The 14,246-nt window shown below is 38.6% G+C and overlaps 1 protein-coding gene across 5 annotated transcripts in view; it reads left to right on the forward strand.

The window, feature by feature from the left end:
* Nucleotides 1–14,246, forward strand: part of LOC128700282 (CDKN2A-interacting protein) — an 89,643-nt gene that overhangs the window by 41,774 nt on the left and 33,623 nt on the right. For all 5 annotated transcript variants that reach the window (XM_070099975.1, XM_070099980.1, XM_070099976.1 and 2 more), the window contains exon 4: nt 13,837–14,233. In XM_070099975.1, coding sequence (XP_069956076.1) covers nt 13,837–14,233 — 397 coding nt within the window. The remainder of the gene's footprint in view (nt 1–13,836; nt 14,234–14,246) is intronic.

The following is a 14,246-nucleotide window of genomic DNA, read 5'->3' on the forward strand; positions in this document are numbered from 1 at the left end:
CAGCAAATTTAAAAATGCTATAAAAGTAAAGAGTTTTCAATGTTTTTCAGTTTTATATTTGCATTTACATTAGTTTTAAAATTCTGTACAGTCCTGTAACAAAAAATATTTAGATGTTTTTAAACTCAATTTAATAAAATTGGCAAAAACAATTGGAAAATTAGAACCCACACAGCTCAGAATTTATGTAAAAATACTTCTTACTAAGATACACCACAGTTTAGTGTTTGAAGCTGATCAGAACAGGCATTCGCTAATTACATCGGAAATAATTTATGTAACAAAATTGGTAAATTGAAATTTACACAGCTCATAGTGAGTGACAGGCTGTGTTTTAACTCGTTCACTGTCTTATACGTACATCTGTTATTGATGCCAGTATTACTCACATAGATCTGTGTTATGAGCTGAGATCCCTTAGATAAGCTGTGAAAGGTAAATTTTGGTCTTGACATGAGAGAATGGGTGTGCATGAGGTGAGGATGCACAGTTTAAAACAAAAAAATCTTGCCCCACACAATGCATGATGGGAAAAGCAAACCTCTGACCTTGTATGTATTTGATTTAAAAAGAATTATTTTGAGGTATTTTCTAGGATGGTTTTTAATGGTTTTATTGGACATTCCTTGGTATTATTTGATAGAATGAAAGATATACTATTGAAACCGAGTTGATTTTGGTAGGTTCCAGGACTGGGAGTAGCTTGAAATTAGGCTCAAAGTAGCAGAAATATTTGATTTTGGATGATTTTTTCAAGAATGAGAAAGGCCCTACACTTTACACTAGGTCTGCTTCAATTATTGGGATCCCCCTGAACCATGACCAACCATTCCTGGTTATATTTTATTATCTGAGATGTAAGGAAAAGCTTAAAGATTTTTTATGTGTGATGAATTCAAAATGAAGTGCAAGTGTAATATAGGAGAGGCCTGAGGACATGATCAATGAATAAACAGAGGAAATATTGCTCTAGTGGCTGGAATGCTACAATTCTTGTTTTGGACTTTTTAAATTCCAGTTTTTTAATTTTATGTAAAACTTGCAAAATTACAGAATTCTGTGCACTTTATAGGGTAGTTCTGATAGTTGAATGGGTGGTTTCTTGTGCCCAATTGATAGAACGACAGTCATACTACCAAAATAGCTAAGAATTTGGTTGAAATGAACAATGGAATTGGCTTAAAATAAGACTCAAATTGAGTGAAATTGCCAGTGGATAAATTGCACCCAGACTGCCAATTTTGCACATGCATAATTCCATAAATTTCCAAAGAAATTTTGTATTTTTGGTGTTATTACCTCAGAAAAAGATTCTCTACCATTTTTTTTATATGTAGTATTCCCAACATTGTCAGCACTTTAAGTTTGGAGGTCCTGACAGTGATAGGGTTAATAAAGACTGCTATTGGTTAAAGTTTGAAGCCAGTCAGAAGAGGGATTCTTCAGTAATTGATCAAATCTGCCCCTACACATTTGAATTTCAGTCTCTTCTGTCATCATATTTTTTCACCTTTTGTGAATGTTTGAAGTTCTGCCACTGAGGATTTTGGAAGTTACCCCAGCCATTCCAGGATGCTGGGAATAGGTTCAATAACTTTGGGCGTGTGAACATGCTAATTGTTTTTCGAATTTACTCTTCATTATCATACACAAACGTTGAAAATTTGAAGCTGGCTGGATGAGGTGTTCTTGAGTTATAAGCGAACAAAATTAAGAAGTAGAAGGAAGAAAAGAAAAAATGGAATTCAGGAAACCTTTTAGATGTCCCTTGTAGGAGGTATACCAAAAATATACACTTAAAAATTGTGTTGTATAAAATAATACAATAATACATTTTGTAAAATATATATACATAGGAGAAACTTTCATATACGTAGGAGAAACTTTTAGAGAGGGTGTGGTAGGTAAGTTTGGGGTGCCAGGTGTAAATGAAAATGGGAGCCCTTTGATTGAACTTTGTATAGAAAGGGGTTTAGTTATAGGTAATACATATTTTAAGAAAAAGAGGATAAATAAGTATACAAGATATGATGTAGGGCAAAATGACAGTAGTTTGTTGGATTATGTATTGGTAGATAAAAGACTTGAGTAGACTTCAGGATGTACATGTTTATAGAGGGGCCACAGATATATCAGATCACTTTCTAGTTGTAGCTACACTGAGAGTAAAAGGTAGATGGGATACAAGGAGAATAGAAGCATCAGGGAAGAGAGAGGTGAAGGTTTATAAACTAAAAGAGGAGGCAGTTAGGGTAAGATATAAACAGCTATTGGAGGATAGATGGGCTAATGAGAGCATAGGCAATGGGATCGAAGAGGTATGGGGTAGGTTTAAAAATGTAGTGTTGGAGTGTTCAGCAGAAGTTTGTGGTTACAGGAAGGTGGGTGCGGGAGGGAAGAGGAGCGATTGGTGGAATGATGATGTAAAGAGAGTAGTAAGGGAGAAAAAGTTAGCATATGAGAAGTTTTTATAAAGTAGAAGTGATGCAAGGAGGGAAGAGTATATGGAGAAAAAGAGAGAGGTTAAGAGAGTGGTGAAGCAATGTAAAAAGAGAGCAAATGAGAGAGTGGGTGAGATGTTATCAACAAATTTTGTTGAAAATAAGAAAAAGCTTTGGAGTGAGATTAACAAGTTAAGGAAGCCTAGAGAAAAAATGGATTTGTCAGTTAAAAATAGGAGAGGAGAGTTATTAAATGGAGAGTTAGAGGTATTGGGAAGATGGAGGGAATATTTCAAGGAATTGTTAAACGTTGATGAAGATAGGGAAGCTGTGATTTCGTGTATAGGGCAAGGAGGAATAACATCTTGTAGGTGTGAGGAAGAGCCAGTTGTGAGTGTGGGGGAAGTTCGTGAGGCAGTAGGTAAAATGAAAGGGGGTAAGGCAGCCGGGATTGATGGGATAATGATAGAAATGTTAAAAGCAGGTGGGGATGTAGTTTTGGAGTGGTTGGTGCAATTATTTAATAAATGTATGGAAGAAGGTAAGGTACCTAGGGATTGGCAGAAAGCATGCATAGTTCCTTTGTATAAAGGCAAAGGGGACAAAAGAGAGTGCAAAAATTATAGGGGAATAAGTCTGTTGAGTATACCTGGTAAAGTGTATGGTAGAGTTATTATTGAAAGAATTAAGAGTAAGATGGAGAATAGGATAGCAGATGAACAAGGAGGCTTTAGGAAAGGTAGGGGGTGTGTGGACCAGGTGTTTACAGTGAAACACATAAGTGAACAGTATTTAGATAAGGCTAAAAAGGTCTTTGTGGCATTTATGGATTTGGAAAAGGCGTATGACAGGGTGGATAGGGGGGCAATGTGGCAGATGTTGCAGGTGTATGGTGTAGGAGGTAGGTTACTGAAAGCAGTGAAGAGTTTTTACGAGGATAGTGAGGCTTAAGTTAGAGTATGTAGGAAAGAGGGAAATTATTTCCCAGTAAAAGTAGGCCTCAGACAAGGATGTGTGATGTCACCGTGGTTGTTTAATATATTTATAGATGGGGTTGTAAGAGAAGTAAATGCGAGGGTATTGGCAAGAGGCGTGGAGTTAAAAGATAAAGAATCACACATAAAGTGGGAGTTGTCACAGTTGCTCTTTGCTGATGACACTGTGCTCTTGGGAGATTCTGAAGAGAAGTTGCAGAGATTGGTGGATGAATTTTGTAGGGTATGCAAAAGAAGAAAATTAAAAGTGAATACAGGAAAGAGTAAGGTTATGAGGATAACAAAAAGATTAGGTGATGAAAGATTGGATATCAGATTGGAGGGAGAGAGTATGGAGGAGGTGAATGTATTCAGATATTTGGGAGTGGACGTGTCAGCGGATGGGTCTATGAAAGATGAGGTAAATCATAGAATTGATGAGGGGAAAAGGGTGAGTGGTGCACTTAGGAGTCTGTGGAGACAAAGAACTTTGTCCTTGGAGGCAAAGAGGGGAATGTATGAGAGTATAGTTTTACCAACGCTCTTATATGGGTGTGAAGCATGGGTGATGAATGTTGCAGCGAGGAGAAGGCTGGAGGCAGTGGAGATGTCATGTCTGAGGGCAATGTGTGGTGTGAATATAATGCAGAGAATTCATAGTTTTGGAAGTTAGGAGGAGGTGCGGGATTACCAAAACTGTTGTCCAGAGGGCTGAGGAAGGGTTGTTGAGGTGATTCGGACATGTAGAGAGAATGGAGCGAGACAGAATGACTTCAAGAGTGTATCAGTCTGTAGTGGAAGGAAGGCGGGGTAGGGGTCGGCCTAGGAAAGGTTGGAGGGAGGGGGTGAAGGAGGTTTTGTGTGCGAGGGGCTTGGACTTCCAGCAGGCATGCGTGAGCGTGTTTGATAGGAGTGAATGGAGACAAATGCTTTTTAATACTTGACGTGCTGTTGGAGTGTGAGCAAAGTAACATTTATGAAGGGGTTCAGGGAAACCGGCAGGCCGGACTTGAGTCCTGGAGATGGGAAGTACAGTGCCTGCACTCTGAAGGAGGGGTGTTAATGTTGCAGTTTCAAAACTGTAGTGTAAAGCACCCTTCTGGCAAGGCAGTGATGGAGTGAATGATGGTGAAAGTTTTTCTTTTTCGGGCCACCCTGCCTTGGTGGGAATCGGCCAGTGTGATAAAAAAAAAAAAAATTAACACATCGGCCATTTACCACCAAGGCAGGGTGGCCTGAAAAAGAAAAACTTTCATCATCATCATTTACTCTATCACTGTCTTGCCAGAGGCATGGTTACACTGCAAATATAAAACTGCAACATTGATACCCCTCCTTCAGGGTGTAGACACTGTACTTCCCATCTCCAGGACTCAAGTCTGGCCTGCTGGTTTCCCTGATTTCCTTCATGTTACCTTGCTCACACTCCAACAGCACATCAAGCCCTAAAAACCACTTTTCTCCATTTGCTCCTATCTAACGCACTCATGCACGCTTGCTGGAAATCCAAGCCCCTCGCACACAAAACCTCCTTTACCCCCTCCCTCCAACATTTCCTAGGACGACCCCTACCCCGCCTTCCCTCCACTACAGATTTATACACCTTTGAAGTCATTTTATTTCGTTCCATCCTCACTACATGTCCAGACCATCTCAATAACCCCTCCTCAGCCCTCTGAATAATAGATTTGGTAAACCCACACCACCTCCTGATCTCCAAACTATGGATTCTCTGCATTTTATTCACACCACACATTGCCCTCAGACATAACATCTCCACTGCCTCCACCCTTCTCCTTGTTACAACATTCACCACCCATGCCTGAAACCCATACAAAAAAATTGGTATAACTATACTGTCATACATTCCCTTCTGGCTTTCATGGATAAAGTTCTTTGTCTTCACAGACTCCTCAGTGCACGACTTACCTTTTTTCCTTTGTCAATTCTATGATTTACCTCATCTTTCTGACATATCCACTTCCAAATATCTGAATACATTCAGATATTTGAATACATTCACTTCCTCCATACATTTATTATGTGAAATAAGTGTTAACCCTTTCAGGGTTTTGGCCGTACTAGTACGGCTTACGCACCAGGGTTTTTGACATACAGTGGACCCCCGCATAACGATTACCTCCGAATGCGACCAATTATGTAAGTGTATTTATGTAAGTGCGTTTGTACGTGTATGTTTGGGGGTCTGAAATGGACTAATCTACTTCACAATATTTCTTATGGGAACAAATTCGGTCAGTACTGGCACCTGAACATACTTCTGGAGTGAAAAAATATCGTTAACCGGGGGTCCACTGTACTAGTATGCCTAAATTCTAGCGCCCTCAAATCTAGTGAGAGAAAGCTGGTAGGCCTACATATGAAAGAATGGGTCTATGTGGTCAGTGTGCGCAGAATAAAAAAAAATACTGCAGCACAGTGCGTAATGAGAAAAAAAAAACTTTGACCGTGTTTTTGGGTTAAAACAGCGACTTTGCACTGTATTTTCGTAAGGTATTTATTGTTGTATTCTAGTATTCCTGGTCTCATTCTATAGAATGGAAGACATGTTACAGATATTGAGATGATTTTGACTGATTTTACAATGAAAAGTACCTGGAAATTGAGCTCAAAATAGCAGAAATGTTCGATCTTTACCAAAGTTCAAAAGTAAACAAATCCTGCCAAGCGCCCAATACACGCCAACTGGTGAATCTAATATTCTTTCACAAGTACGCCGATATTATTTATACCATTTTTTACACTAATGCAGTAGTCTGCATAACAGTAAATCTTCTATTTTTTGTGAGAATAAAAATTCAAAGTGGAAAGCAAAAGAATGTAAGAGGGGCATTGGGACGTGACTAATGAACAGAAGAAACATCATTTTAGTGCCAGGAATGTCTTTCTTGTTTATTCTGGACCCTATTTGGAAATTGACATCTTTTGAAATTTGTGTGAAATTGGCAAAATTGCTAAATTCTGACCACTGTACAGTGGACCCCCGGTTAACGATATTTTTTCACTCCAGAAGTATGTTCAGGTGCCAGTACTGACCAAATTTGTTCCCATAAGAAATATTGTGAAGTAGATTAGTCCATTTCAGACCCCCAAACATACACATACAAACGCACTTACATAAATACACTTACATAATTGGTCACATTCGGAGGTAATCGTTATGCGGGGATCCACTGTATTGGATAGTTGAAATCAGTAAATGGGTGGTTTCTTGCACTCATTCGATAGAAAAAAATGGAGTTCTAGCGAAATATTCATGATTTTTGTCGACTAGTACAGTGGAATTGGCTGAAAATAGGGCTCAAAGTGGGCAAAATCGCCATTGTGTAAACATCGTCGAGACCGCTAACTTCGCGAGAGCATAATTCTGTAAGTTTTCCATCAAATTTCATACTTTTGGTGTCATTATGATCAAGAAAAGATTATCTTTTCATTAGAAAAAATAATCATTTTTTTTTTTTGAAATTTGGGCGACCCTGAGAACAAGTCTCTGAGAGGGCCTGGGGACCCTGAAAGGGTTAAATAACATTTAAAAAGAAAAAAACAAGTGTAGTAATAAAGTAGTGTATCTTAACTATGATGCTTTTTTGTTTTTTCTCTCTGTAGGATTGTGGATTTTGGCAAATCCTCTCCATCTCTCTGTCTCTTTCTCTTGCCTGTGAACATGGCTCCCCACCACTGTTTTTTTTAGGGCACATATTTAGTGCATTACTCCATGGGGAAGTGAAACAGAGGCATAAGGGGCAACTAAAATGCCAGAGTAAGGGGCTAGTAACCCCTTCTCCTGTATATGTTACTAAATGTAAAAGGAGAAACTTTCATTTTTCTTTTTGGGCCACCTCGCCTCGGTGGGATACGGCCAGTGTGTTGAAAGAAAGAAAGATGTAGTGCATTAACCCCTTGAGGGTCCATGCCATAGATCTACGGTTTTATGTTGAGGGTCCAAACCGTAGATCTATGCCAAAATTCTAGCGGCTTCAAATTTAGCACGAGAAGGCTGGTAGGCCTACATGTGAGAGAATGGGTCTGCGTGGTGGGTGTGCGCCATGAAGAAAAATTCTAGGCGCCTGCATAGCATTGTGGGAATGCCAGCTCAGTTACCCTTGTTCACCATGCCTCGTCGCAAGGCAGCTCTCACTCCAAGGAAAATTGGGACTCTCCTCTTCCTATCTGATAGTTCTGACTCTGATGGAAGTGGAAATGAAGACGAATTCTATGGCTTTGATCAGCTAGTGACCGCAAGGAATGACCAGGATATCGATAGTAGTGCAGAAAATCCTGACGATCCTCAACCTTCTACCTTTGGTGTGGGCACGTCTCAGTCACATTCAGTTGTACCTCAACGCAAAAGAAAGCTATTATTTTTGTGTGGCCAGGCCTCTGACTTCAGTAATGATGATGATAGTGACATGGATTGTGATTTTATTGCTCTTGACGATCATTTGAGTAGTGATAGTGAGGAAACATATTCACAAGGGAAGCGTCGGTATATACGCCGCCGCATGCACTCGGGTAGTGTTCCCTATGCAGTGCCCAGGGGATGGAGTAGATCCTGGAGTACATCCCGGAGTACATCCCGTGGCCCTAAACCAGGAATAGACAGTGACAGTGAGGATAATGTGGCTACACTTGGCATGGATAGACCACAGGCATCAGTAGGTGGTGGTAGTGGTGATGGTAGTGCCACGGCCATGCGTGACTCACCAGCCCGGGCTGGGACCCACGCCGCTGACTCCTCAGCTCAAGGACAAAGAGGAGCGTCAGCCATCAGCCCACCACAACCACAACTACCAGCACAACCAACTTATAATATCCAGTATCCACCAGCAAACAGTATCTGGGATTGGCAGCAAAATCCCAATTTTGTTCCCAAGCTCCACCAGTTTGATGACTCTCGAAGTGGAATACTACCAACTTGTCACCTTGGAAACACTGCAAATGAACTGGAATTTTTTGAACTATTCTTTGACCAGCCCTTGATGGAAATTATTGTCAGGGAAAGTAACAAGTATTTTGAGTACACCATGGCAAATATGATGAAATCACCACAGTCAAGACTACACTGGTGGAAAGAGACAACTATTGCAGAAATGAATTTGCTTTTTGCAACAATAATGCTTATGCCTCATGTCTATAAGCATAATATAAAATCATACTGGTCCACAGATCCACTAATTTCTACCCCGGCCTTCAGTGAAATCATCCCAGTGAACAGGTTTATATTACTGTTACGTATGTTGCACTTCTCTGACAAAACCAGGCCTGACAAAAGTGACAGATTATACAAGATTAGAAATGTTTTTATGTATCTGAAAGAAAAGTTCAACATGTACTTTTATCCATTCAAGAATCTTGTAATTGATGAGTCTTTGATTTTGTTCAAAGGTAGACTGTCGTTCAAACAGTATATACCGAGCAAGAGGAAACGCTTTGGTATAAAACTGTTTGTACTCTGTGATTGTGACAGTGGCCTGGTATTGGATATTGTTGTATACATGAGAAGTAAAACATTGAAAGTTACCAGGATGTTATTGGGTATTGTAGATGAATGGTTCAAAGAACTGACACGTTGTTAAATTAGACAAATGTGCAACTCTTGGGTATCTTTATTGAGGAAATGTTTCGCCACACAGTGGCTTCATCAGTCTATACAAAGGATAAACTTGAAGAACAGGAGGGACTGATTACCTCATTCTCCTCCTGTTCTTCAAGTTTATCCTTTGTATGGACTGATGAAGCCACTGTGTGGCGAAACGTTTCCTCAATAAAGATACCCAAGAGTTGCACATGTGTCTAATTTAACAACATGTTATTGGGTATCTCAGGTGATGTAGTGAGAAGCATGATGGCACCTTATCTTGGTAAAGGGCATACATTATATACATTACTGATAACTGGTACACAGGCCCTTTACTCAGTGATTTCTTGCGAGTGAACATGACAGATATGTGTAGCACAGTGTGTTCTAATCGTAAATATATGCCCAGGTTCAACGCAGGCACTCGTGGTGATGAGGTGCAGGTGTTTACTGCCAATGACATCATGGCATTACGGTGGCATGACAAACGAGATTCACATTGTTGACAACCATTCACCGTAACAAAATGCAAGACAGTACCAAAATTGATAGAGTGACTAATGAACGTATTTGAAAACCAGTGACAGTGATTGATTATACACAAAACATGCGCTTGGTTGACAAATGTGACATGCAGATTGACTTTGTTGATTGTGTTTGTAAGAGTTACAAATGGTACATGAAACTTTTCTTCCATCTCATGGACATTTCAATGCTCAGTGCATATAATATGTACCAAATGAAGACTGGCAACAGACCACCATATGGTGAATTTTGTTTTGCTATACAAAACCGTCCTCGAACTCCTCACGAAATACCCAAGCGTTTGAGGAGGGAAGGTGATCACTTCATAATACAGCTTCCTGCAACTAAGAAGAAATTCGCTCAGAAGAGATGTGTTGTCTGTGCACAAACAAAACGACAGCAACAAAGATGCAAAGATACTCGGTTTATGTGTGAGGAATGTAAGGTACCTCTGTGCATGGTGCCTGGTTTCAAGGAGTTCCACAAGCTGCAGCAGTTCTAAAAACATGTCCAGCGATTGTACATATGTAAATATATGATAGAACATTAGTATTATACAAGATTTGTCCATGGATATTGTAATAAACAAAAGTGGTAAACAATATTATAATAATAACTTTAGTGTGGTTATTGTGTTCAATACAGTGAGTGTATATATATACGTTATGTACAGTATTGGTCTCACAGGCCGCAAATGTTACTAGAAAGAAAAAAAATTAGAAAAGAAAAGAAAAAAGTATAAAAAACGTAAAATAAAGAAATGCGAGTTTGTGGAAATCGCCGATGTTGCCGCCACCCGGTCATTTTGGATCAACTTCTCGCCTCTGTATCTCAGTAAGTACTGATCAGAAATTTTTGTTTTTGTTTTATTACCTTCACAAAAATATACTCTTTAACCCTTTCAGGGTCCGTCCCGTAGATCTACGGCTTTGTGTTCATGAGCTCAGCTCACTCTGATAAACTGTGAGTGGTACATTTGGGCCTAGATATGAGGGAATACATCTATGTGGTATATGTGCACCACATAAAACAAATCCTGCAGCACACTGTGTATAATGAGAGGAAAAAACTGAGACCATGATTTTATAGTTGTATTTGCGATTTCTTGGTCTCATTTGATAGAATGGAAGACATATTACAGAAATAGAGATGATTTTGATTGGTTTTAGCACTGGAAATGGCTTGAAACTGAGCTCAAATTAGCAGAAATGTTAAATTTTTGCCGATGTTCAAGAGTAAACAAACGACCTCACACGTTTAATACACGCCAGCTGGTGGGTCTAATATACATTCACAAATGTGGTGATGATATTTATACAATTATTACAATATTGCATAACAGTAAATCTTCTATTTTTTGGTGTGAATAAAAATTCATGTGAATAAAAAATCTGAATGGAATTTATTTGTAAAGCCTCAAAACGTAACTAATGAACAGAGGAAATGTTAGTTTAGTGCCAGGAATACCTACATTGTTTATTCTGGACCCTATTTTGAAATTGGAATATTTTGAACTTTGTGTTAAACTGGCCAAATTACCAATTTCCGATCACTTTATTTTGTAGTTGAAACAGTTGACTTGGCGATTTCTTGTGCTCAATCGATAGAATAGAAGTAATACTAGTGAAATTGCTAAGAATTTGGTCGACTGGAATAATGTAATTGGCCTAAAATGGGAGTCAAAGTCGGCAAAATCGCCGATTCATAAATATCGCTGACACATCAAAATTTGCAAGAGCATAATTTCATCAGTTTTCCATCAAATTTTGTACTTTTTGCTTTATTACCTTCACAAAAAGATTCTCTACCATTTCATAAGAAAAAATATATATTTTTTTTTTAAATTCTTGGACACTGGGGCACCACTTCAGATTTTGGCCTTGGACCCTGAAGGGGTTAATTCAAAAGAAAAAATAATTTTTTTTTTTTTTTTCAAAATTTATTGGACACTGGGGCACCCCTTCCGATTTTGCCTTTGGACCCTGGAAGGGTTCAATTTTGGCTGCCTGAGCCATGCTTTAATGGATTAAAGTTATCACAGAGTTGCTAGAGTGTCTAAGACAGTGAATAGGGTAACTGGGAAGAATTTGTTGAAAGTAGGGCTTCAAAAGGTGTTGGCAATGTGTGTGTGTGTGTATTAGCCCCCATACTGGATTTTACCTGACATGGTCCAATGAATTGTGGGCTTTTTTTTCTAGTTTGTATTGTTTGTGCCATGGAGAATAATGAGGCAAGTTTATTGAAGTTGTGATGTGTTTGCTGTATGGATTTGTATAGAACATAAATTCTGATTTTACCCAATGGGGAACTGAAGAAGAATCCTTTCTCCGTAAGCCTTACATGTCACAAGAGGCTACTGATATGCCAGGAGCAAGGGGCTAGTAGCCCCTTCTGAATAAATTACTAAATGCAAAAAGAAGTAAATCATTTCGTCTTTTTGGGACACCCTACCTCAGTGGAAGATGGCCAGTGTGTTAAAAAAATATATATTTTTGTTCATGAATTTTTGCTTTCAAAGTTTCTAGGGTGATTACATGAAGCTTGATATGGTGTGTTGTAAAATGACCACTAAATCTTTAGTATTGAAAGGTGATCCTGAGGAGTTCAGAAGGGCTGGTTATGCCACTTACATTTTGGCACTGAGTTAACCCTTTGAGGGTTTTCGTCGTACTAGTACGTCTTACGCGTAGGGGTTTTTGACGTACTAGTACTCATAAATTCTAGCGGCCTCAAATCTAGTGGCAGAAAGCTGGTAGGCCTTCATATGAAAGAATGGGTCTATGTGGTCAGTGTGCACAGTCTAAAAAAAATCCTGCAGCAAACAGTGCATAATGAGAAAAAAAAAACTTTGACCATTTTTTTTTAATAAATCAGCGACTTTGCAGTGTATTTTCGTATGGTATTTATTGTTGTATTCTAGTTTTCTTAGTCTCATTTTATAGAATGGAAGAGATATTACAGAAATTGAGATGATTTTGACTGGTTTTACAAAGAAAGGTGCCTTGAAATTGAGCTCAAAGTAGCAGAAATGTTCGATTTTTACCAAACTTCAAAAGTAAACAAATCGTGCCAAGCGTGCAATACACGTCAACTGGTGAGTCTAATATTCTTTCACAAGTGCACCAATAATATTTATACCATTTTTTACACTAATGCAGTAGTCTGCATAACAGTAAATCTTATATTTTTTGTGAAAATAAAAATTCAAAGTGGAAAGCAAAAGAATATAAGAGGGGCCTTGAGACGTGACTCATGACTAGAGGAAGTGTCATTTTAGTGCCAGGAATGTTTTTCTTGTTTATTCTGGACCCTATTCGGAAATTGGCATCTTTTGAAATTTGTGTGAAATTGGCAAAATTGCTAAATTCTGACCACTGTACTGGATAGTTGAATTTCATAAATGAGTGGTTTCTTGCACCCATTCGATAGAAAAAATGGAGTTCTAGCGAAATATTCATGTTTTTTGTCGACTAGTACAGTGAAATTGGCCGAAAATGGGGCTCAAAGTGGGCAAAATCGCCGATGCGTAAACATCGCCGAGACCGCTAACTTTGCGAGAGCATAATTCCGTAAGTTTTCTATCAAATTTCAAACTTTTGGTGTCTTTATGATCGGGAAAAGATTCTCTATCTTTTCATAAGAGAAAATAATTTTTTTTTTTTTTTAAATTTGGCCGACCCTGAGAACGAGTTTCGGAGAGGGCCTGTCGACCCTCAAAGGGTTAAAGGCAGTGACATACATACCTCATATTAATAATAGAGTAAAATGTTGAATATTTGAAATTTACCACTCTTTACCTGTCTAGACTTACGTAGTCTTTATGTATTAAGTCTGACTGAAGGCATGTTAGTGGCTTTCTTTGTACCAATCAAATTATGAAATGTGAACACATTGTAGCCTTTGCAAAGAAATAAACTTACTTTTTTTGTGTGTAACTGTTATGGGGGCCCCTTTGCAACTCCTCATACAGCAGACTCTAATTTTTTTAAGCAATGTGGAATAAAGTTGCTTCTGGGGCCCCTCTGGGATTAGGGGCCCCTGAAGCTTAAGCTTCATTAGTTTCACAGTAGATCCGCCTTGCTTAAGGAGCTTAATATGGAGGCCTGTGAATCTGTGTAAGATAAAATTGTAACACTAGTTCTATATTTTGTTTACTGATGGATTTTTGACCAAACTTGAAACTTTCATTTAGGGACAGCCTGCCTTCGATTTACTCTTATTTTCATTTTTTAAATCTTTCTTAGATTCCTTTTGTTCTATAGGAACTCATTTCATTCAATTTTTGTATTATTTCCAGAGAAAAATAAGAAAAAGATGAAACTTACTCACCAGGCACTTGCTGAAAAACCCATGACATTCATTAAATCATCATCAGCAAGTGAAGAAACTCACTATGAAAAGCTTGATGCTAGACCTTCTAATGTAAGCACAAATAAATCTGCTTCACAGTTTCTGTATGGTGTAAATAAAAGACTGTCACCTGAAAGACAGTCAATTGAAAAACAGTCTTCAGAAAGTCAGTCAACTGTAGATAAATACAAAAATGCTCTTAAGCAAAACAGCAAAAAAGTTGCAAGTGCCTCCATTTCTGATGATAATGTTATTCAGTCTGGTAGAGGCATTGGTGTTATGAATGGTCGAACAGCAAGAGGAAGCATGAACACTCACAACAATTCAACTTCTCACCAGCAAAGGTAAGAGTAATTA

This window comes from Cherax quadricarinatus, chromosome 71 (assembly GCF_038502225.1).
Source record: "Cherax quadricarinatus isolate ZL_2023a chromosome 71, ASM3850222v1, whole genome shotgun sequence".
In the NCBI taxonomy this organism is placed as follows: domain Eukaryota; kingdom Metazoa; phylum Arthropoda; class Malacostraca; order Decapoda; family Parastacidae; genus Cherax; species Cherax quadricarinatus.